The sequence below is a fragment of the Giraffa tippelskirchi genome, chromosome 7 (assembly GCF_054371585.1).
Source record: "Giraffa tippelskirchi isolate mGirTip1 chromosome 7, T2T-mGirTip1v1.2.pri, whole genome shotgun sequence".
Taxonomy (NCBI): Eukaryota; Metazoa; Chordata; class Mammalia; order Artiodactyla; family Giraffidae; genus Giraffa; species Giraffa tippelskirchi.
In genome coordinates this window covers 110,005,407-110,029,146 of record NC_137281.1, presented here as the reverse complement: position 1 = coordinate 110,029,146, position 23,740 = coordinate 110,005,407, and the positions used below count along the sequence as shown (strand labels likewise).

Below are 23,740 nucleotides of genomic sequence, written 5' to 3'. Positions count from 1 at the left end.
TTGACACCTGTAGCCCCTGGTGATCACTCCAGAGTCAGGGACTTGACAGGATACGCAGAATCAGCCTCAGAATCTCCACCGCAGGCTGGGAGTAGGCTGAGTGGGCCCAGAGGTACCAGAGTCAGAGGATGGAGGGATATAGCGGGACAAGGCTGGGGGCCGAAACACAAGTCCACCCTGTGCAAAGTCAGCCAGGAGAGCTGAACTTCTAGACTTCCAGCTAAGGAGGTGGTCCCACAAGTTCCCTGGTGGTCCAGTGGCTAAGTTTCCACACTCCCAATGAAGGGGACCCAGGTTCGATCCATGGTCAGGGAACTAGATCCCACATGCTGCAACTAAAAGTTCACATGCTGTGACTGAAAGATTCTGCATGGTGCAACAAAGGTCGAAGATCCGGTGCCACAACTAAGACCTGGTGCAGCCAAGTACATAAACAAATAATTTTTTTTAAAGAAGGAGGTCCCACTGTGACTCTGTGTCTGCAAACATCCTTTCATTTCAGCCCTGGTCTAAAGGGAACAACCTGACAGGTGCCTGGAATAGGCTAGTAATTAACATATTTATTGATTTAATCCTCCCGAGAACTCTCCATGGAAGGTGGTATTACACCTTGATTTCACACTAAGGAAACACAGGGAAATAAGGTAAATCTCTGAAGGTCACATGGCTCATAAGTGGAAGAGAGATGGTTAAAATCCAAAATCCATGCTCTTAACCACTACCTTGTTTATCCTGCCTCAGAGGCCCCACTGCTCTGCAATCACTGGGCTTGAAAATCTAGGTTTTTATTTCTGAGCCTTAGTTTTCCCTTCACACACTTACTTCATAGTTCATGAGAATTAAATCTATGCACGTAGAGTCCTCAGCATGGTGCCTCACTAGTAAACACAAGCAATGTGAGTTATCAACATCATCATCATTACTATTACTAAGGGCCAAATGCCCACAGATCCATGTTTCCAGGTTTGTCTGCCCCTCACACTCTCCCTCACCTGTTGCCCTGCACTAAGGTAGGTCTCTGACAGCTCACAGTTACTCCCAGGCTGTCTCCACCTTAGTTTTCAGGCTACTATGTAGCTCAGTGGGCTTCCCTTGTGGCTCAGCTGGTAATGAATCTGCCTGCAATGCGGAAGACCTGGGTTTGATCCCTGGGTTGGGAAGATCCCCTGGAGAAGGGAAAGGCTACCCACTCCAGTATTCTGGTCTGGAGAATTCCATGAACTGTATAGTCCATGGTGTCGCAAAGAGTCAGACACGACTGAGCAACTTTCACTAACTCACTCACTCATGTAGCTCAGTCGGTAAAGAATCTGCCTGCAATGCAGGAGACCAGGGTTCAATTCCTGGGTCAGGAGGATCTCTTGGAGAAGGAAATGGTAACCCACCCCAGTACTATTGCCTGGAGAATCCCATGGGCAGAGGAGCCTGCCTGGCTATAATTCATGGGATCACAAGAGTCGGACGTGACTTAGTGACTAAACCATCACCATGAATGTAAATAGAGCTGAGGCTTAGCAAGATTAAGTATTTCACTCAAGGATCATTCTTTCAGGTTCTAAGACAGATCTCTGTAAAATCGAGTCAGGTGTTTTAATTGTTTTTTAAATTATAAACTCAGCTTGGAAAAAAAGATTATGAATAAAGAAAAGCATGACCACAATCACACACTCCTAATAGCAGTAATATTCATGATATGTATTACTTGTTGAGTTTTGTCTATCTCTACAAAGACTGACTTTTCTCCCGATTTACTGCCTCTGGGAGCAGTTGGGAGCGCTCCTCAACATAGCATTGAGGGGGCCCCAGAAATACTCACTGTGGGATTCTACAGTGACCATGGAATAAATCCAGAGTGACTCCAATTTGACCCTAGAGGAAAAAAGCATAATCAAGCATGGATATAAAATTAAGTCAAGCAAGTGTCCCTTTAGAGACAAATCTGTCTCTTTGAGCCATTAGTTTTTAAAATATTTTAATTAATGCATTTTTGACAGTTAAAAACTGTATATATCTAAGGTGTTTAAGGTAATATTTTAATACATGTATGCATTGTGCAGTGATTATCACAATCTAGTTAACACACTCATCACCTCCCATAGTTACTTTGTGTATATGTGTGGTGAAAAACTTGAGATCTACTCTCTTGCAAAGTTCTAGCGTGTAATATATTACTATTAACTACAGTCACCATGCTGTACAGATGGTGTACAGGATTCCAGAATTTATTCACCTTATGATTGAAAACTTATATCCCATGACTAATATTTTTGAGCCATTATTTTATAATCTAAACTACACTGTAGCCAAGCTTCTAGGTGAACTGCTAAAATTATGTAGGCATATAATCCAGTGATATATTTATTAATGTATTCTGTAAATCAAAACCAAAGTTAAAATAGGAACTTCTGTTTCTTTTTTCCTCTTTATCATTAATTAATCACATCAAGTCCAGGTTTTGGGGTAGGGGGGCAATTTTGGGTTTTGTTTTTACTTTAATGTTTTTTTTTTAAGCTGAGATGATCAGAAACAAGGACCTCCTATAATAAATTTTACACAGAGTTTTAGAAATCTGTGACTGACACCCAGAACATCCTAGAATATGGGTTGTGGAAAGTGAGAGGAAGAATAGGAAAGGAAGGTTAGTGGTGATAAAACTCTGGTTTGGTCTGAGGGACCTCTCACATCTGCTCAACTTCCTGAAGCTCCATATGACATTTCTCTATCCTGTCCTTTTTTGATTTGGTCCCCAAATGCCCAGCACAGAGCCATTTTATCTGCATTCATTGCAGGCTTACCTCATGGAATATAGCTGGGCTGGGGGTGGGTGGGCAGTGGGTATTAGCAGGGGCATGTAAAGATGTGTGAGAAATGGACCTTGATTCAAAGAGCTGATAATTCCACTGGGACATGTTGATAATAATCAGAAGACCTGGGACTGATTCCTGGTTCCCTCACTTACTCACTGGGCTTGCAGGAGTAATTTATTACAATTCTTAATCTGTAAAATAGGGCAACTGGCTATAACAGTAAAAACACCTACATCTGACTTAAAGGGTTGCTGTTTGGATCAAGAGAATACACTCGGTGAAAGCACTTTACAGACTAGGAAGTGATAGGCAGGAAGTTCTTGTTATTATTCCTATAAAATGTTTTCACAACACAAACAGCACCTCTCAGATTTTTGTCCCTTTGTAAGCTTCAAATTTCCAAGATTATCTTTTCAGACACCTGTTTCTTACAAGATGTGATGCATGCAGTTCAGGTGAGCTGCTGCCAGGTACACCCTTACCTGGAAAATATCTGACATCTTGACATGGTCATCTTGACATGGGCATGTTTTGATCTGGCCCACAAACAAATCTTTAAGCTTCTAGATGGTTTTTTTCTTTTTGAGTGGCCAATCAACACATGAAATATACATACTTACCCCATTGTCGAGTCTTGCTCTGTTCTTCACCTCACTCCATCACTGACTTCCTGAGTTAGAAATCAAGGATACAAGTAGGGTCCATAATGGGGAGGAGATGAGAAATAAGGTGAGCTCAAGTTCTGGCATATCCAGTCAAAGCTCTTTTTTGATGCCGTGACAGAAAGTTCAATTCAAACCCAGCTTAACTGAAGAGAGATGAAGGATAACCCAGCTACAGCCACAGCTAAATTCAGAATGCAAGTGATGTCGCTGGAATGCTGACTTTCCATTTACCACTCTGCTCCCCTCCATGTTGCCTTTATCCTTGCATTCAATGCACTGGCAAGAGAGCAAGCAGGAGCTCCAGGCCTGCATCTCGTCAGGTTCTAATTCAGTAGCAAATAGTCTGTCTCTTTCTCAACACAAATAGTCTGTCTCTTTCTCTCTCTTTCCTGGAGAAGGAAAAGGCTACCCACTCCAGTATTTTGGCCTGGAGAATTCCATGGACTGTATAGTTCATGGGGTTGCAAACAGTCAGACATGACCGAGTGACTTTCACTTCTCAACACAACTCCTGGGTCTGAATCTCACTGAACCAAACATGAGCCTCACTGGATCACAGTTCCATCCTCAAACCAATCATTGAGGCCAAGAGTAAGAAATACTCTCATTGGCCAGGCCGGAGTCAGACCTGCCCCTGAAATGATGCAGAATCACCTGAAACATATCAACTGAGAGAACTGGTAGAGTGATGCCACTTAAGAAAATCAAGATACTGCTGCCACAGGAGTAATTACTTATCAGTAAGTATCCACTACTGATCCAAATACGGGACAGAGTGCTCATTAGAAGAGGATGGTCAGAAATCACTTGTCAGACAAGTCACAAGTATTAGGTTGGCCACAAAGTTCATTTTTTCTTGGTACAATGTTCAGAAAAACATGAATGAACTTTTTGGTCAACCCAGTACAAGGCCTCATACATTTACTATGCTTTGTTGTTGCTGTTCAGTCGCTCAGTCATGTCCAACTCTTTGTGACCCCATGGACTGCAGCACGCCAGGCTTCCCTGTCCTTTACCCTCTCCCAGGACTTACTCAAACTCATGTCCATTGAGTTGGTGATGCCATTCAACCATCTTGTCCTCTGTCATCCCCTTCTCCTGCTTTCAGTCTTTCCCAGCATGAGGATCTTTTTTAATGAGTCAGCTCTTCACATCAGGTGGCCAGAGTATTGGAGCTTCAGCTTCAGCATCAGTCCTTCCAATGAATATTCAAGATTGATATCCTTTAGGATTGACTGGTTTGATCTCCTTGCAGTCCAAGGGATTCTCAAGAGTCTTCTCCAACATCACAGTTCAAAAGCATCAATTCTTCGATGCTCACCCTTCTTTATGGTCCAACTCTCACACGACTACTGGAAAAACCATAGCTTTGACTAGATGGACCTTTGTTGGCAAAATAATGTCTCTGCTTTTTAATACTTTGTTTAGGTTTGTCATAGCTTTTCTTCCAAGGAGCAAGCATCTTTTAATTTCATGGCTTCCGTCACCAAAAGCAGTAATTTTGGAGCCCAAGAAAATAAAGTCTGTCAGTGTTTCCATTGTTTCCCCATCTATTTGCCATGAAGTGATGGGACTGGATGCCATGATCTTCGTTTTTTGAATGTTGAGTTTTAAGCCAGTGTTTTCATTCCCTTCTTTCACTTTGATAAAGAGCCTCTTTAGTTTCTCTTCACTTTCTGCCATAACGGTGGTGTCATCTGCACATCTGAGGTTATTGATATTTCTCCCGGCAATCTTGATTTCAGCTTGTGCTTCATCCAGTCCAGGATTTCTAGGAAAACCAGAGAAGGCAATGGCACCCCACTCCAGTACTCTTGCCTGGAAAATCCCATGGACAGAGGAGCCTGGTAGGCTGCAGTCCATGGGGTCGCTAAGAGTTGGACACGACTGAGCGACTTCACTTTCACTTTTCACTTTCATGCATTAGAGAAGGAAATGGCAACCCACTCCTGTGTTCTTGCCTGGAGAATCCCAGGGACGGGGGAGCCTGGTGGGCTGCCGTCTATGGGGTCGCAGAGTCGGACACGACTGAAGCGACTTAGCAGCAGCAGCAGCAGCACTCTGCATATAAGTTAAATAAGCAGAGTGACAATATACAGCTTTGACTTACTCCTTTTCTAATTTGGAATCAGTCTGTTGTTCCATGTCTAGTTCTAACTGTTGCTCGTTGACCTGCATACAGGTTTTGCAGGAGGTAGGTAAGGTGGTCTGGTATTCCCATCTCTTTAAGAATTTTCCACAGTTTGTTGTGATCCACATCGTCAAAGACTTTAGTATAGTCAATGAAGCAAAAGTAGATTTTTTTTGAAATTCTCTTGTTTTTTTCTATGATCCAACTGATGTTGGCAATTTACTAGCCTCAAAAAGGACTACATTTACACTCTCTGCTCATTCTCGATGAATTCCTCTGTATTAGAATTCTTCGATTTCTCTATTAAGGATCAAAGCAGTTTCTTTCAGGGAATAAGTAGATTCATCTTCGTAATGAGGGTACTTGATTTCCTTGACAGTTAAAAATCTAGTAGATTGATCTTCAAAATGGATTCTATACACCCTAGGGGAAAAATAATCCATTTCAGAGAACATATCAATATACTTATTTATGTTTTCATCTTAAAAGCAAGAAATTAAGTTTTACCAACAGAACTATTAGCACTGTCACTGGTGCTCATAATTGGTCCACATGTCAGAGGTTCTCAGGAAAGATCAGAGGTGAACTTCCCTGATGGTCCAGTGGTTAAGACTCGGACTTCCAATACAGGTGGTGAGGGTTCAATCCCTGGTTTGGGAACTAAGATAGCACATGCTGTGGGATGTGGCTAAAAAAAAAATTAGAGCAGAGGTTCTGTACACAGAGGAGTGAGTAGGGGCCTTCTCAATGCTTTGCTTTCAGCATATTATGCCCTTACAATAGCTTTGAGGGATAAAACGGCACATGTCTACAACTTATTCTGAAATCTTTCAGGAAAAAATAAAAGACAGATAGATGGATACATAGAATAGATTATAGATAGATAACGATAATGATAAAAATAAGGAAAATGTTATCACTTGGAGAATATGGGTGGGTGAAGATAGGAATTTTTAGTACCGTTTTTGCATCTGTTCTGTAAACCTGAAAGTATTTCAAAATAAAAATTCAAAGTTTGATGATGGTGAAGAGGCAATACAGAGCAGCCTAAGCAGAGGAAAGAGAGTGGCTCCAGCCATGGTGACCAGGAGGAAGAAGAGAGAAGGATCCTGAGTGTTGTGAGGGCAGTTCTGATAAACAAGGCACTGTTTCCTGACAGACAGGTGAAGACAGGAGACACTGTTTCTTTTTTAAAAAGTGTTAGCAATCTGCAAAATAAATCCTATTCTTTTTGCCAAGTAAAATAAAGTTTGGATTTCCTATATCAAGACAGTGTCTGATCACCGGGGATATTTATCAAGGACTTGCTGTTCACAAACAATGAAACCTCCTCGAGGTAATGGCAGGATTTTAGAAGCACACATCAGCTGAGCAGTTGTTCCTCTCTTGGGAACACGGCAGATGGAGTCTGAAGGGCACAACCAGTGGAATGGAAAGATGCAATTCTTTGTGTTTATGTCACTTAGTGCAGCCACCCAGACATGTTCCCAGTAGCCTGCCCTTTGTACAGACTTAAGACTAGCACCATAGGTGAACATAAAGCCATTCAGCACAATGATACTCATCAGCATGCGCTAAAGAAGGGTGTTCACAATATATTTGAAAACAGAAGGGCCCCTCCTTCTATTAATACAAAGCTTCCTGCAATGAAATGGAATTCTCTATTTCCCTGGCCATCTTCACACAGTAGATCCAGGAGATGAGGGTTCGATCCCTGGGTCAGGAGGATCCCCTGGAGGAGGAAATGGCAACCCACTCCAGTATTCTTGCTTGGAAAATACCATGTAAAGAGGAACCTGGCAGGCTACAGTCCATGGGGTCACAAAGGAGCTGGACATGACTGAGCGACTGAGCACACACACACACACATCTTCGCACTCAGTATTTTAGAAAAGGCAAAAATCTCAATTCAAAGAAGTTAAACATTTGCCCCAAGATCAAACAATTAGTTGGCAGCAGAGCCGGGATTTGAAGCGAAGTCTTTCCAGCATCAGGCTTTCGGCTCCTTCTAATACTCCACATCATTTCCCGTCTTATTTCCTAATAGGAAGAAGCGTGGGCCTCAGTAGACACTGACCTCATACTCAGCGACAGATCCAATTTGTGCCAATAAAACACGTGGAGAAGTTCGCTGGGGTTTTCCAGGGAAATTCTTTCCTAGTGTTATGGGAATGTTTATAGAAGCAAGGCCTTCTCTCCAGCCTGCTCTCTGATGAGAAATCATAGGGTAGTCCCGGCATCCTCGGACTAAAAGTGTGAGCTGCCCCGGGATGGAATGATGCATGGATGGCAGAATGGAGCTATGGAACAAGAGATGCATCAGGAATGTGTATTCTTTACCCTGCTTTTCTACCCACTGGTGTTCTGGACCCTCTCTTGCTTTGGTAAGATTGTACTTCCATAATTATTGCCAGTTTTCTTTCTCTTCATTATCAATATCTCCCTCCATCCTGGAAATTCCAAACATGTGTTGGATTCTTTCAGATTAAAACAAAATGTGGGACTTCCCTGGTGGTCCCGTGGTTAAGACTTCATCTTCCAATGCAGGGGATGCAGGTTCAATCCCTGGTCAGGGAGCTAAGATCCCACATGCCTCCAAGCCAAAAAACGAAAACATATAAGACGGAAGCAGTATTGTAACAAATTCAATAAAGACTTTAAAAATGGTCCACATGAAAAAAAATCTTTAAAAAAAATTTTTTTAGCAATGATTATCGTTTGACTCTGTATTCTCTTTCTGCTACAGCTTTTTCTCTCCTTTTCTCATCCAGAACTTTAACTGTACACTCTCTCCTTTCATTCATGTTTTAATCTGTTCTAGTTTGGTTCCTGATGTCACTGTTCTCCTAGGCTTGCTCCTGTCAAGTTCACCACTGACCTTCACCTTTCCAATGTTAATAGACATTTCTCTGTTTTCATTTATCGAGACTTTCCAGCAGGATGTAAATGAGTTGAATACCCTTTTCTTCTTGGAATACATTCCTATCTTGCCTTCCAGGACTCTATGCTACCCTGGCCTCTCCCTTACCTCATTGGTTGCTGCTTCTCTGTCCCCTACACTGACATTTCCTCCTCTATATTTCTAAATGTTGGACTGTCTCAGTAATTGGTCCTAGGTCCTCTACTCTCCTCTATTTATTCCATCTCTTCCTCTATTCATTCAACACTCAATCAAACACTGGAAATAGAGCACTGAATAAATAAACAAATCTGTCTTTATAAAGCATGCATTCTAGTGGAAAAGAAAATAAACAAAAATTAGTAAGTCTATAATATAATGTAAGTAGTGATAAGTGCTATGGAGAAGAATAAAGCAGTGCCAGCGACAATGATGCTTTTTAAAAATATGATGGCCAATGGAAGATGCTCTAAGGAGGTAACATTTACATCTAAGAAATGTGGAGTGTGTGTGAGAGAGAAGTTAAAGCTGATTCCAGGTTTCTGGTCTGAGTGAAAGAAAGAAGGATGGTGCCATTTAGTGAAATAAGAAAAATCGAGGGAGGAAGAGATTTGGGAGGAGAAAATCAAGAATTCTGGTTTGGAGGTATTGATGAGTCATATGTCCATATTAAGTGGTTATTTGGATAGATCAGATTTCTCTTGTGGATGATTCCTTCCTCAGGTCTTATGGAGACTTTTCTGACCACTCTGTCTCTGAGAACATCTCACTTGCCACCTCCCCAACCCACAGGATCTCTATCACCCTCCATAATTTATTGTCTTCATGATAGTCACCTCTAACTATAATAACAATTTGGCTTTGGCTTGGTACCCTTACAAAAATTAACTCCTGGGGGAATAGGAACTTTGTCTTGTTTATAGCTTTGTCCCCTGACCTTGGTACCGTGCTTATTCAGAGTAAGAACTCAACATCTAATTGTTGAAGGAAAAAACAAAGGGTAGGTCAGTTCTCTGCGGAAGTCAGGACATCTTGGCTCTTGTCTGAGCCCACCTAGTCACTGGCTTTGGACCTGTCACTTCTGTGGTATATTATCAGTTTCAGAAGTCATTTGATTAGCTGATTTCTAAGGGCTAATTTGTCAACTTGGAAATTTTTCTTAAAATCCAGGATTTTTATGTTTATTCTAACCAAATTGGTACCCAGAACTTCATTTTGGTAATAACAATGTTGAAGTGTGTTTTGATGAAGCATGAGTGCAAACTACTGCTTCTGGGGAAATTCACCACGGGGATCCTGAACAGTTCTATAACCCCACCTGGGCTGCCCTAAATCCTCAGTCTCAGGTGGCCATTCATTCTGCTATCTTCCACTCCAGAATGGAGGAGAAACAATTAGAAAGAAAGGAGAATAAATGAAGGAGTTCATTTTATGGACCATCATTGAGCACCTGTTCACTAGTACAGTTCAAGACTTTTCAGAGATGCTAGCATATTTCAGATGTATTTAAGGGTTATTTGGATGTTAAGGCATATTGTCACAAAACCCTGTGAGGTAGGTATTAATTCCCTCTTTCACTGATTTCCAGGAGATGAACTGATTTGCCATAGTACAGACAAGTGACAAGCAGCAGATAAAAGATTGAAATCTAGATCGCTCCCTAACCTCCTCTTGCTCTCCATCACACCGTAGATGCCTATAGTCAAGGACATACCTTCTTGGGTATAATCAGTTGCCAGTGGACTCAGATCTATTTGTTAAATCAACAAATGAAAATAAATTGGATTAAGAAACCCTCTCTTAGAACTTTGTTTTCAAAAAACTGGCAGTTTACATTTCAAGTCATCTAGGAAATCCAATAGGATTAATTACTATGTACAGGGCTTTCCCAGTGGCTCAACAGTAAAGAATCCGCCTGCAAGACACTTGATCCCTGGGCTGGCAAGATCCCCTGGAGTAGGAAATGGCAACCCACTCCAGTATCCTTTCCTGGAAAATTCCATGGACAGAGGAACCTGGTGGGCTACAGTCCATGGGGTCTCAAAGAGTCAGACAGGACTGAAATGACGGAGCACCATACATATAGTTAGGTAGAAATAAAGCCACAAAGCAAAATATCACCTTGTTTACAGAGACAGGAATGAATTCCCTTCTGAAATAGCCTGATTTCCCAGGGCTCCTTCTGGAGAAGGCAGAAGGGGAGGCCAGGAGTATCTACTGCCCACATACCATCCACTGGAATGGATGGAATCCTTTAATTCCTCTCTTTTCTTTCTTCAGCCAGTATTGAAGACTCCACTTTCAAAAAGATCCTGTTCTTCCTTCATGGGAAAGGAATTCTTTTCTCACCAAGGTATCCGTGTGACAGAAGGTTCCCACCCTGCACAAATGAGAACATGAACCCACACACACCAAACATGGAAAGCTGTCTATGTGCATCTTGGCGTTGGGCATGATTCTGAAGGAGTAACATTTTTTTAAAAACCCGTAAGTCGTTTGGTATTGCTATATTAATAAATTAGGAATGACAAAACAACGCAGATGGAATGTCGCTTTTTTTCCTTTCATCCAGCCACAAGCCAATCTTTTATGTAAAAAAAAAAAAAGACCTGGAAAAAAAGATTGAGTGTTTTGAATAGAGGAGGGAGTCATAATTTTATCCTTCCCTACCAATAAACGATGGCACATCCGTACATCTAAGAATTAAAACGGCAACAAAGCAAGAACATGATTCGAAAAATAAATAAATACCATTTATTTTGTACAAAGCGGCTGTCAGTGTCCGAGAGGCCCCGCGGCAGAGCGCGCCCTCAGAGGAGCAGGAGGGGGCCCAGCAGCAGTTCGCCCTGGCCCAGCAGGCGGCCCCGCTCTAGCCAGCGGCCCCGGTTCTCCGCCTTGACGCGCACGGCCAGGCGGCGCACCTCGTCCTCCGAGAGCCCGTCCAAACACAAGTCCTGCTCCAAGACGGCCCTGCGGCTCCGCCGGACCACGGCGCCCCGCGGCTTCAGGACGAAGCTGATCCGGCAGCCAACTGGGGCGCGGGGCTCGGCGGCCTCTCCGGCGGGGCCCTCAGCACGGAGCAGCCGGACACGGAGGTGCCCGCTGGCCCGATTGTATTCGGCGGCCAGGCGCAGGGCGCCCCCGGCGCGGCCCAGAGTCACGGTGCCCTCGGCCTCCAGGCGCTCGGGACGCGGGTCGCGATGTGGCGAAAGGGATGTGATGGGGCCCCGCGCCGGGGACCCGGAGCTGGCGCGGCGTTCGTCCTCGTCATCATCTTCCCCGTCCCCGCTGGAGACGGAGCGGGCGCGGGTCAGGCCTCGGCTCCTTCCGGCCCGCAATGCTCGGCGCAGCAGCCCCTCTGGGGCGCGTAGGAGGCGGCGGGAGCGGGGCGGCGGGGCGAGCGTGTCCAGGGACGGGCTGGGGCCACCGCAGGCTGCGGGGGTCGCAGTGGGGGATCTCGCCCCGGGAGCGAGGAGGGCGTCTCCGCCGTCGCCCCCGTAGGTGTGGGCCCGGGGACGGGGCGCTGGCGGGAGCGCGGCGGCGCCCGGGCTCCCGAGGAAGAGCGACTCCTTGCGGCGGGTGTGCGGGCTCTCGAGCAGCGCGCAGAAGCCGTAGGCAGTGCGCGCCCGGGGCAGATGCGGCAGCGACAGTGCGGCCTGCGAGCGCGGGTCCCAGTCCGTGCGCCCCGCGCCGTCGTCGGCTCCTTGAAGCCAAAGGTCCGGCTCAGCAGCGAACCTCCGGGGCAGCGCGGCGGCCGGGAGCGAGGACTCGGGCGCATAGGGGGTGGGCAGCCGCGGCGGGATGAAGAACTCGGGGATGCGGTTCGGGGTGAGCACATTGGAGAAGGCAGGCTCCAGAGGCGCGCTGCCGGCCGCCGAGGCGCGGAGTTTCCCGAGGAGCCGCATCCTCCGAGGTTGGGGCTGGGAGTGACGGGAAGAAGCGCTCCTGCGGGGGAGAGAAGCGAATGAGTTTGGGCTCCTGGGGCCTCTCGAGAGTGGCTGGACACCTATCCAGAGCCCTCGGGGTACCAACGCGCCAACGATCCCCTGCCAGTCCCGGCGAGCTCGCTCGCGCCCACAAAGCCACCCGCCTTCCATTCATTGGTAGTAATTAAACAAAGAAGTAGAAATCAGACCTTTGCCTCTTTTTCAGTCCCTCTGGTTCGTGAGTTTCAAGTGGCCTTCTGGTGCCTGCTGACGCTCCAGCTTCAGCACTGTAGCCGGGACAGGGGCGCTTCCCCTTATATTGCAGCCTGAGTCCCGCCCAGCTGGCCAGGAGTCCAACCCCTGGAGGCGCCGGCTGGCTCGCCTTTCCGGCGGCCTCTTCCCGCCAGAGCTGCTGGGGCTCGCGTGGGAGCGAAGCTGTGGGGAAAGCCAGCCCCCTTCTGCTCAGCCCTGGGGCCTGCATCCGCTCTGCGCACAGGGAACTGCTCACACGGGCCTGCGAAAGGTTGCCGGTGGAGAGAGGACGCCTGGGTCCGCCTGCCAGGAAGAATTGGCGGCTGAAAATGTTGGCGGCTTTTCGGAAAAGATGAAGCAGGATAAGGAAGGAAGAAGTTCTTTTTAGCTGGGAGCTAAATCCTGTCCCCCCACCCCCACCCCGCCATCCTAAAGGAGATCAGTCCTGGGTGTTCATTGGAAGGACTGATGTTGAAGCTGAAACTCCAATACTTCGGCCACCTCATGAGAAGAGTTGACTCATTGGAAAAGACCCTAATGCTGGGAAGGATTGGGGGCAGGAGGAGAAGAGGACGACAGAGGATGAGATGGTTGGATGGCATCACTGACTCGATGGACATGGGCTTGGGTAAACTCCGGGAGTTGGTGATGGACAGGGAGGCCTGGCGTGCTGCGATTCATGGGGTCGCAAAGAGTCGGACACGACTGAGCGACTGAACTGAACTGAACTGAAATCCTGTCCCCCCACCCCCCACCCCACATGTGAACTACACGCACTAGGAGCTTCTGTTTCTCTGCCCCCACGAACCTGCAGTCTGCAGACCAGTATAGTTCCTATGGTACTCGTGTACTTATTTATGTGTCTGTCTCCCACTGCTAGACCTTGGCCTTCTTAAGAGTATCATTGACTGCCTCAGTCAATGCCATATACATTGGTGGAGTGGGTGAATTAAAATATGCAAAAATCTCTGAATGACTACTGGCTCTGCCTATCAACTTAAATATTTGTTTGTCTTGGTTTCGGCATGTGGGATCTAGTTCCCTGATCAGGGTTGGAACCCAGGGTCCCAAGTACTGGGACTGCAATCTTAGCCACTGGATCACTAGGGAAGTTCCTGCCTATCATCTTTTTTTTTTTTTTCCTGCCTATCATCTTGATTGTCACAAATGATGGGTTTTTGGCTCATGCCCTAAACATGACATAATATTTCAAAGCTGCCCTTTTCTCTCTGCTCTATCGTGAAGGTATCCAGTTAGAAAGCGTCTTACAAAAAAATCCACGTTGCCTCTCTACCTCTGCCTCACTCCCAACCTTCATTTTCTAAGATGAGAAAACTGGAAGTCCGGTGGAACTTGAGGAAATCCTGTAAAGGGTTCAACAGAACTAATTAATGGCAGAAGCTGGAACTAGCAATTTCCTGTCGGTTTGCCTTTGCACGTGATACTTCCTGTTATCTGAAATGCCCTTCTCTTTTTTTTTTTCCTGTATAAAGAACTTTCTTTTTTTTTTACTTCAGCCAGACATCAGCCTTTACTCAACTCCTTCACTACAGTTCTCCATGTCTCCTTATGCCCTTCATGTGCATCCTATGTACCACCACTGCTGCATTCAGCAGCCTGCTGTGGAATTTTTGGTTGACAAGTTTGTCTTCCCTACTAAACTAGGAGTTTCTTGAGGGCAAGGACTGTGGTAAGACAACCAGAGAGGAGTCTGTGGGACCTACTATCAGTATATGTAAAATAAAGAGAAAGGCTACTGTCTGGAACCTGGGTCTGCCTCCATCCCAAAGCAGACCTCTCTAAGGGACAAGCCTGGCTGTCTTATTCATCTCCTCCACTTTCAGTGCCTGGACATACGATGCTGGGCAAATAATAAGTGCTCAGTAAATATTTGATGAATTATATGGTGTTGTATTTAGCCTGATCTGGTCTTATGACTGTCATGTGCTTTTAACCACATCTCTCTCTGCTTTATTCAATTTCTTTCTCACAACAAACCAGTGCGGTGGACATTGCTTCTGTTTACGATGTAAGAAACTGAGGCTCATCAGTCAAATTATGAATCACAGCCCATGTATTGTAAATCCTAGCATTTTGCTAATTTTTTCCTTCTCTTTCCTTTCTCCTTCCATTCATCCACTCAGTTCAGTTTCATTCACTGACTTCACTATGTGTCAGAGATTGTGTGCATGTTTTGTATTACGCTTAACATCTAGAATGTTCATTCTTAAAGCAACTCAGTCTCCTAAGTATTTTCCATTATCTTTGCTTTGGATTAAGTACCGTTATTTCCAAATTTTTAGAGGTAAGGAAAGTGAATGTTTTCCATGAATGAATAGTTAATACTTTCTTTTAAAAGTGATCACTGTTGTTCTGTAACATGTGCTTTTTTGAGAGGGCAAGCGTGAATCAATATGTAGCCAGGGAGTAGTAACCGTACCTGCTGGTCAAACTTGCAAACGGAAGAGTTCCCAGAGCTCTGACTGAATCATTTCCTATTGATTCTTCAGGCCAGTCTGCAAATTCTTGGGTGAATGGCCTTCTCTAAGCATAGCACACTTGCATGATATCCTGCCCAGGAGCTAGCTCACTTCCAATGAGACATCAGTGAAAATGGCTTTCCCTCTCCTCAAGGTCTTTGTGACATTAACACACAGAACTTCTGTCAGTGAGTAAATCCACTAAAAGCAGGACATGAGATTTGAGAAATTATGCTACCAGTACAGCCATGTTCATGGAAAAACATAAGCACATCTATAAACACAATCTCTATATAAAGAGGTTTCTAAAACAATTAGTTTTCCGTAGATCAATATTCTACAGAAGAGAACTAAGATACAGGACAATTAGATTACTTACACTGGGATACACTTCAGTCATTCATTCATCTAAAGCAATAGCTACAGGCTGTGTCCAGAGTTAGAGGCCTGGTATCCTTCCTGATTCTTTAATCACAATAGTAGAAAGTGAAAACCCCCTCCCCCCAGTGGAAACTCCGATCCTACCCATTATTTCATTATTTTGTGTCTTATGGCAGAAAGCAAAGAGGAATTAAAGAGCTTCTTGATGAAGGTGAAAGAAGAGAATGAAAAGGCTGACTTAAAACTCAACATTCAGAATGCAAAGATCACGGCATCTGGTCCCATCACTTCATGGCAAATAGATGGGGAAACATTGGAAACAGTGACAGACTTCATTTTCTTGGGCTCCAAAATCACTGCAGATGGTGACTGCAGCCATGAAATTAAAAGACACCTACTACTTGGAAGAAAAATTATGACCAACCTAGACAGTATATTAAAAAGGAGAGACATTATTTTGCCTACAAAGGTCTGTATAGTCAAAGCTATCGTTTTTCCAGTAGTCATGTATGGATGTGAGAGCTGGACCAAAACAAAGACTAAGCACCAAAGAATTGATGCCTTCAAACTGTGGTGTTGGAGAAGACTCTTGAAAGTCCCTTGGACTGCAAGGAGATCCAACCAGTCAATCCTAAACTAAATCAATCCTGAATATTCATTGGAAGGACTGATGCTGAAGCTGAAGCTCCAATGCTTTGGCCACCTGATGCGAAGAACTGACTCATTAGAAAAGGCCCAGATGCTGGAACCATTGAAGGCAGGAGGAGAAGGGGACAACAGAGGATGAGATGGTTGCATGGCATCACCAACTCAATGGATATGAGTTTGAGCAAGCTCCAAGAGATGGTGAAGGACAGGGAAGCCTGGTGTGCTGCAGTTCTTGGGATCGCAAAAAGTCAGACATAACTGAGTGACTGAACAACAACAAATAAATACGAAAGGTTCACTATCATCTTTTATTCAGGCTCTGAAATTGTTAAAGAAACTATATCATTAATGATATTAATGTTTACTGAATACTCACTATGTACTGAGGTCTTATTTAATCCCTAAACAACCCTCTAAAGAAGGTAGGGATTTAGAAAATGCAGCTTGTAGAGAATAAACAATTGTTCAAAGTCTCCCATCCAGTAAGAGTGGCGCTGGGACTCAGATTCAGATCAATTCGGCTCATTTCCTGTGTGCTTATAACCCGCTTCACTATAGTGCCACCCTCAAAGCTGCTTTTCCTGAACACATCTCCTCTCTAGGTGGTTAGACAAAAGGAAAAGAAAGCCTTGTCCCAAGGCCTTGCACTGAAACTACACATCTTATTGATGATACCAGCACCTAAAAGATTAAAGTGTGCAATTGTCCAAAGCAGGAAATCACTAGTTATATCACTTGTAGACAGAATCCTTGTCTTCTTGGGAAGTGTAATGATTCTCTGTATTTATACCATACCTTGGTTCCAAAATAGGATTTGCGGTGATATGCATAGTAAAGACCCAGAGAATTTATTGTCAGCTAAAGCCTGACATGGTGAAAATGGAAAAAGACATGCAATTACCTAAGAACCCTGAGTGAAGTCACTAAGTGACACTATCTATGACCCCAAAATGGGAAGAACAAGGTGTGAAAGCAGTTAAAGAAGCTCCCGTGGGAATGCTGGGGATAACTATTTTTTCTCAATTGAAGTATAGTTGTTTTATAATGTTGTGTTAGTTTCAGGTATACAGAAAAGTGATATATATATATATACATGTGTGTATATATATATATTCTCTTTCAATTATTTTCCATTAAAGGTATTACAAGATATTGAATATAGTTCCCTGTGCTATACAATGGATCCTCATTGTAGTATTAACTTTTCATTTCCACTCTAAGTTAGTATATTCTTTCCTGTGGTAGTTGTTTTTTCCGGTGGTGCTGGTCTTAATTATTGCTTAATCCAAGTTATGTACAGTGTCATTAATGTTATTTGAATCTCCATAAGTCAAATAGTCTTTTAAAATTTTAACCATGTACATACATTTACATTATGAAACTGATTATGATACCTTCATAATAAATCAAGTACTTGATATGACTTATTAAAATTGGTGAACACATTAATTAATGCATAGCAGCTTATACTTCCTTATGGGCTCTCTAGAAAATAAACTCTTCTAGTCTTGATCCCCAGTCAAATGCTTGATCCTAGGTAGTCACTGATTTTTCTGTCTTTTCTCTGTAAACAGCAACAAAATTTTTAAGTATTCCATTCTCTTTCCTATCACTAACTACTTTAATGCTGACCAGAAGTAACACTCCTGTTGAAGACTTATTTTTGTTCTTTGTCCATGGTATCTAGATTCCATTCACATTTTCTTCAATTTTTCTAAAACCTAGAAGATTTTTAGGAAAAAAATGTATTTCATGTATGTAAAGACCAAAGCATAATATAGTGAACACCTGTTTACCCACCAACCAGCTTAAAAAAATATATATATATTTTCAAAACAGTTGAAGCTCCCTACATAACACTTCTTAACACATTCTTGTCTCTTCCCCAGAATTAAGTACTATCTTGAATTTGGGGCTATTGTTCTCTCATTTCTCTCCCTCTCTCCCCCCTCACCTCTTTATTTTGTAAATTGTTTATTTGGCTGTGCCAGGTGTTAGTTGCAGGCATGCAGGAAGATCTTTGTTCTGCATTGCAGCGTGTGAGATCTAGTTCCCCGACCAGGGATCAAAGCCCCTTGCATTCTCTCATTTCTCTCCCTCTCTCCCCCTCACCTCTTTATTTTGTAAATTGTTTATTTGGCTGTGCCAGGTGTTAGTTGCAGGCATGCAGGAAGATCTTTGATCTGCATTGCAGCGTGTGAGATCTAGTTCCCCGACCAGGGATCAAACCTGGGCCCTTTGCATTGGGAGCGAGGCGTCTTAGCCACTGGGCTGCCACGGAAGTCCCTCCCCTCCTCTTTAAATGTTAGTTTTATTGCATATGTACATGTGGGCTTCCCTGGTGGCTCAGTGGTAAAGAGTCTGCCTACCGATGCAGGAGACTTGAGTTCAATCTCTGGGCTGGGAAGATACTCTGGAGAAGGAAATGGCAACCCGCTCCAGTATTCTTGCCTGGAGAATCCCATGGACAGAAGAGCCTGATGCACTACAGACCATAGGGTCAAAAAGAGTCAGAAGACTTAGAGACAAATAATAACATATATACATATTTCTCCCTAAAATTATTTTTTCCATTGTTTATTTTTATAAAAATTATAATTCTATACATTCTTTCACAATTTGCTTTTTTCACTCTACATTGTAAGATTCATGTACGTGCACACGTAGAGCTCTAGTTCATTCATTCTTACTGAAGTACAGCATTCCATTGTGTAAACATGCTTCATTCTCTTGCTGATGGATGCTCGGATTGTTTCCAGTTTTTCCACAGCTGATATGAGCTCAGGTGTACAGGTCTTCTCAGTCATCTATGCAAAGATTTTCTAGAGTACATCGCTAGTGTATTTGCACCTTCAGTTTTAATGCGAAATCACTTTCCTCACAGCAGTATATAAGATTTTCTATTGCTCCTATCCTCAACTACATGTAGTATGATCAGATTTTTTAAAAAATAATTTTATTTGTGGCTGTGCTAGGTCTTTGTTGCTGTGTGGGCTTTTCTCTAGTTGTGGTGAGCAGGGGCTACTCACCATAACTATGGTGTACAAGCTTCTCATTATAGTGGCTTCTTTTGTTGTGGATCACGGGCTCTAGGGCACTCATGCTTCAGTAGCAGTGGTGGTTCCTAAGACCTAGAGCACAGGCTTGATAGTTGTGGTGCAGGGGCTTAGTTGCTCCATGGCATATGGGATCCTCAATATATGGGATTGAACCTACGTCCCTCCACTGACAAGTGGGTTGTTTACCACTGAGCCACCAGGGACACCCCAGATTTTTAAATATTGCTAATATGGTGAGTGTTGTGGGCTGAATTGTGCCCTCCTAAAATTCACATGTGACATCCTAACCTGTAGTGGCTCAGAATGTGACTATATTTAGGGACAAGATCTTTTAAAGAGGTTGTTGTTGTTGTTGTTCAGTGTCTCAGTCGTGTCCAACTCTTTGCAAACCCAGGGACTACAGCACGCCAGGCTTCACTGTCCTTCACTATCTCCCGGAGTTCGCTCAAATTCATGTCTGTTGAGTTGGTGATGCTATCTAACCATCTCATCCTCTGCTGCCCTCTTCTCCTTTTGCCTTCAATCTTGCCCAGCATCAGGGTCTTTTCCAATGAGTTGGCTCAGGTGGCCAAAGGATTGCAGGTTCAGCTTCAGCAACAGTCCTTCCAATGAATATTCAGGGTTGATTTCCTGTAAGATTGATTGGTTTGATATCCTTGTTGTCCAAGGGACTCTCAAGAGTCTTCTCCTACACCACAATTTGAAAGCATCAATTCTTTGGCACTTAGCCTTCTTTACCATCCAAGATTGCCAGTTTAAAGACATATTTAAGGTTAAATGAGGTCATTAGAGGGGGCCATAATCTGATGTGACTGGTATCCTTATAAGAAGAGATTAGAAAAAAAAAAAAAAGAGATTAGATTAGAACAGACACGCACAGAGGGAAGACAATATGAAGAAGACGGTCACTTGCAAGCTGAGGAGAGAGTCCCTTAGAAGTAAACACTGCCAACATCTGGATTTGGACTCCTAACTCCAGATCTGTGTGGAAATAAATTTCCATTATTTAAGCCCTATGGTCTGTAGTTCCTTGTTATGGCAGCCCTAGATACTAATACAGTGATTTTAAAATAGTAAATTATCATGTTAATTTGCATTCCTGTCATTGATAATTGAGATATAGCAATTTTGCATGTAATTAATCATGCAGTTTTCTTCTATAAAATTCTTTTATATTTAAAAAAAATGTATTACTGTGTCATTTCTTTCTCTTGTACATATATACACACATTGAACACTACTTCCTGGTCACTTTTAAGTACTGTACCTAGCTCCCCTGTGACTTGCTTTTCATATTTTTATGATGTCTTTTGAAAAATAGAAAACAGAAATTGTCTCCTAACTCTGGAGGCTAGAAGTCTAAAATGAAGGTGTCAGCAGAGGCGTGCTTCCTTTGAAACCTGCAGGAAGTATCCTTCCTCGCCTCTTCCTGGCTTCCGGTTCCTTGCTGGAAGCTCTGGAAGCTCCTTGGCTTGCAGCTGCAACTTAGTCTCTGCCTGCCTCTACGCATGGCATTCTCCCTCCTGTGTCTGTGCCTCTGTGTTTCACCTCTTCTTAAAAAAACACAAGTCTTATTGGATTAAGGGTCTATCCTACTCCCATATGACTTCATCTTAACCAATTACATCTGTAAAGATGCCATTTTTCTAAACTTGGTCACAAGAACTCCAGTTCTGAGGTATTGGAGTTAGATCTTCCACAAACATTTTGGAGAGAAACAATTCAACCCATAACAATGACTGAATCATACCGTGTCTGATCCGTCATCAATGACTTCTGGGGAATTTCAGATTCTAAAACAGGAAAAAATGTAGGAATCCCCATAAAAATTGAACCACCCGTTATTCCCAGCACAGGAACCGGAGGTCACTTCCACACCTCTGCTTCTTGGGTAGAGATATTTATAATTGTTGCCTCTTCAGGGGAAACGTGAAAGTTAGCCAACTCACTTAAGGCTCGGCCACTTTCCTGAGGCTGCTTCAAACTGGCTGACAACCAACTGTTGCTGTTTAAAGAATAAAATCCGCTCATCCTGAATAAGGAAATGACTGAATAAAGCCTGGAATTTCCAGGAAGGAAATAGATTGTAGAGCATTTTTCCTCCACATGGGGAGCTGTGGAGCCACACGAGTATAGAGTAGAGCATGGCAGGGCCCAGGCCAGCACAGGGCAAGGGGTGCCACAAGGGGACTGGCCTGCCTCCAGGGAGAAGACTGCTAAGGCCTGGGCAGGGCTTCCCCACCTCCCTGTCAACTTTGTCAGACCAGAGACCTGGGATCTTGGCACCTTTCCCAAACGGTAAGGAAAGAGCCATGCATGCATGCTAAGTAGCTTCAGTGGTATCTGACTCTTTGTGACTACATGGACTGTAGCCACCAGACTCCTCTATCCATGGGGTTCTCCAGGCAAGAACACTGGAGTGTGCTGCCATGCCCTCCTCCAGGGGATCTTTCCAACCCAGGGATTGAACCTAGGTCTCCCGCATTGCAGGGTGGATTCTTTACCATCTGAGCCACCAGGGAAGCCTGGGAAGAGCCATAGAGAAGGAGAGATAGAGAACACTGTCAGTTGCCTTCTCAAGCAAGAAATCCAAGCCAGATCTCACTTAGAAGGGAAGTGTGACATTTCCAGTAACACCAGTATTGTGAAGAAATCTGTAACTTACAATTAGAACTAAATAGTTGAGTTGCTTCTGTAAAATATACACATAAACTCTTTGTCAGATCAATAAAATTTTAAGTGTCTGTCACAGACTGGGTTCCCTGAGAAACAGAGTAAACTAGAGATGTGCACGTTAACTAGGTTATTGGAAGATGCTCTTGAGAGACACACCTGTGGGGGGTGAAAAGAGCAGGATGGGCCAAGGGACGAAAGTGGCGATGCAGTCCCCACAGAGGCCTCCGCAGATTCCACAAAGAGCTCTGGAACTGGGAGAGGCCTGAGGAGTCATCTCAGTGTGAGGTAAGGAGGCAGGCAATTATTATCCCTCTTGCCCTCATGGATCAATCATTGGCCAAGAGGTCTTCCAGGGAAGTGGGCATGTCCGTGATCATGGTTGAGTCCCTCAACTAACGCAGTTCCTTCCTGGAGAAGAATTTATCTGTGTTTTGTTAGCAGCTAGAATGAGTGTCTAGAAACTGAAGTGGGGGTGGTAGTCTGGACAACACAACACAGTCTCATAAATGACAATTGTTCTCACTCTGGAGTGACTACCGGAGACTTGACACATTCAAAACACACACACCATGGCCACTCTGCACATGCTGGCGTCCTTCACTCCATTTGCAGAAATATCTAATCCTAAAGATTCCTCTGTTTAACACAATTCACCCTTCCCTCGTTTAATCACAAACTCACTCATGCCCTTCCTGAGTGGTAGGACCGCTCTTAAGGTATATCCAGATAATATTCATTTCTTGTCTAGAGCAAGTTCCCATTTCTGATAACCTATGGGCAGACTGGTTAAATAAACTGAGGTATAACATCCATGGCTTCAGTAGTGAGGAATCCACCTGCCAAGAAAGAGAAATGGGTTCGATCTCTGGGTTGGGAAGATTCCCTGAAGAAAGAAATGGCAATGCACTCCAGTATTCTTGCCTGGGAAATGCCATGGACAGAGGATCCCAGCGGTGGTTACTGTCCATGGGGTCACAAAAAAGTCAGACACAACTTAGCGACTAAACAACACAATAACATCCGTTATGTTAGACATCACTTAAACTGAAGTTATAGATAACAATAATTATAAGAAAGCAATGTGCACCGTATGATCTCATTTCTGGGGAAAGATATACATATGAAATCTTTCAGAATGGCCACTAAAACAAGGTGTGTAGTTATCTCTGGACAGTGGGATTATGGTGGTGTGTTCAAATTAAATGTATTTTCTGATCAACCCAATAAGCATGTTACTTTTGTAATAGGACAAGAAACTGTTTCTCCTCTGAAGAGTAGAAACAGTTTGGGAAGAGCAGGCCTTATGACTATGTTAATCAAGTAGTGATTTGTTTAATCACCAGGGGCAGAAATTAGGAACAGGACTTTAAATGGAATTTGTATATTATACTGGCCACCTTAGATCCCAGGAGATTTAGAAAAGGACAGGTCTGAGTAAGAGAAGAAAGTTTAGACCTGTGCTGTTCAAAACATTGACCATCAGCCACATGTGACTATTGGGCACTTGAAATGTGGCTGGTTCAAACTGGAGTGTGCTTTAACTGTAAAGTACAAGATTTCAAAGATTTAGTATTAAAATGTAAAATATCCCATTAATAATTTTAATACTACATCTTGAGATGATAATGTTTTGGATATATTGGGTTAAATAATATACAATATTAAACATAATTTCTCCTGTTTCTTCCTAGTCTAGACATTTATCAGGAAACATGAGTTCTCTGAAATACTTCCCCAAAGTATAAACAATTTGAAAAAGTAATTGTCTCACAGGATACCCACTAACGTTACAGTTTTACCTGGTGCTTTCCTAGGG

The 23,740-nt window shown here is 43.6% G+C and overlaps 1 protein-coding gene and 1 long non-coding RNA gene across 3 annotated transcripts in view; one reads left to right on the top strand and one right to left on the bottom strand.

The window, feature by feature from the left end:
* Positions 1–2,478: 2,478 nt before the first annotated feature.
* LOC145512867 (uncharacterized) lies at positions 2,479–9,507 on the top strand. Its single transcript, XR_014058873.1, has 2 exons — positions 2,479–4,611; positions 7,553–9,507. It is a non-coding gene; the product is annotated as an uncharacterized LOC145512867 (long non-coding RNA).
* A 1,726-nt stretch (positions 9,508–11,233) lies between these two features.
* Positions 11,234–23,740, bottom strand: part of LOC145512862 (C2 calcium-dependent domain-containing protein 4A) — a 35,521-nt gene continuing 23,014 nt past the window's right edge. Inside the window, exons 2-4 of one of the 2 annotated variants that reach the window (XM_081507560.1) lie at positions 15,121–15,361; positions 12,638–13,019; positions 11,234–12,447 (exon numbers count right to left, since the gene is read on the bottom strand). In XM_081507560.1, coding sequence (XP_081363686.1) covers positions 11,313–12,447; positions 12,638–12,909 — 1,407 coding nt within the window. In that variant the 5' untranslated portion in view covers positions 12,910–13,019; positions 15,121–15,361 and the 3' untranslated portion in view covers positions 11,234–11,312. The remainder of the gene's footprint in view (positions 12,448–12,637; positions 13,020–15,120; positions 15,362–23,740) is intronic. The other variant, XM_081507561.1, reaches the window with a different exon arrangement.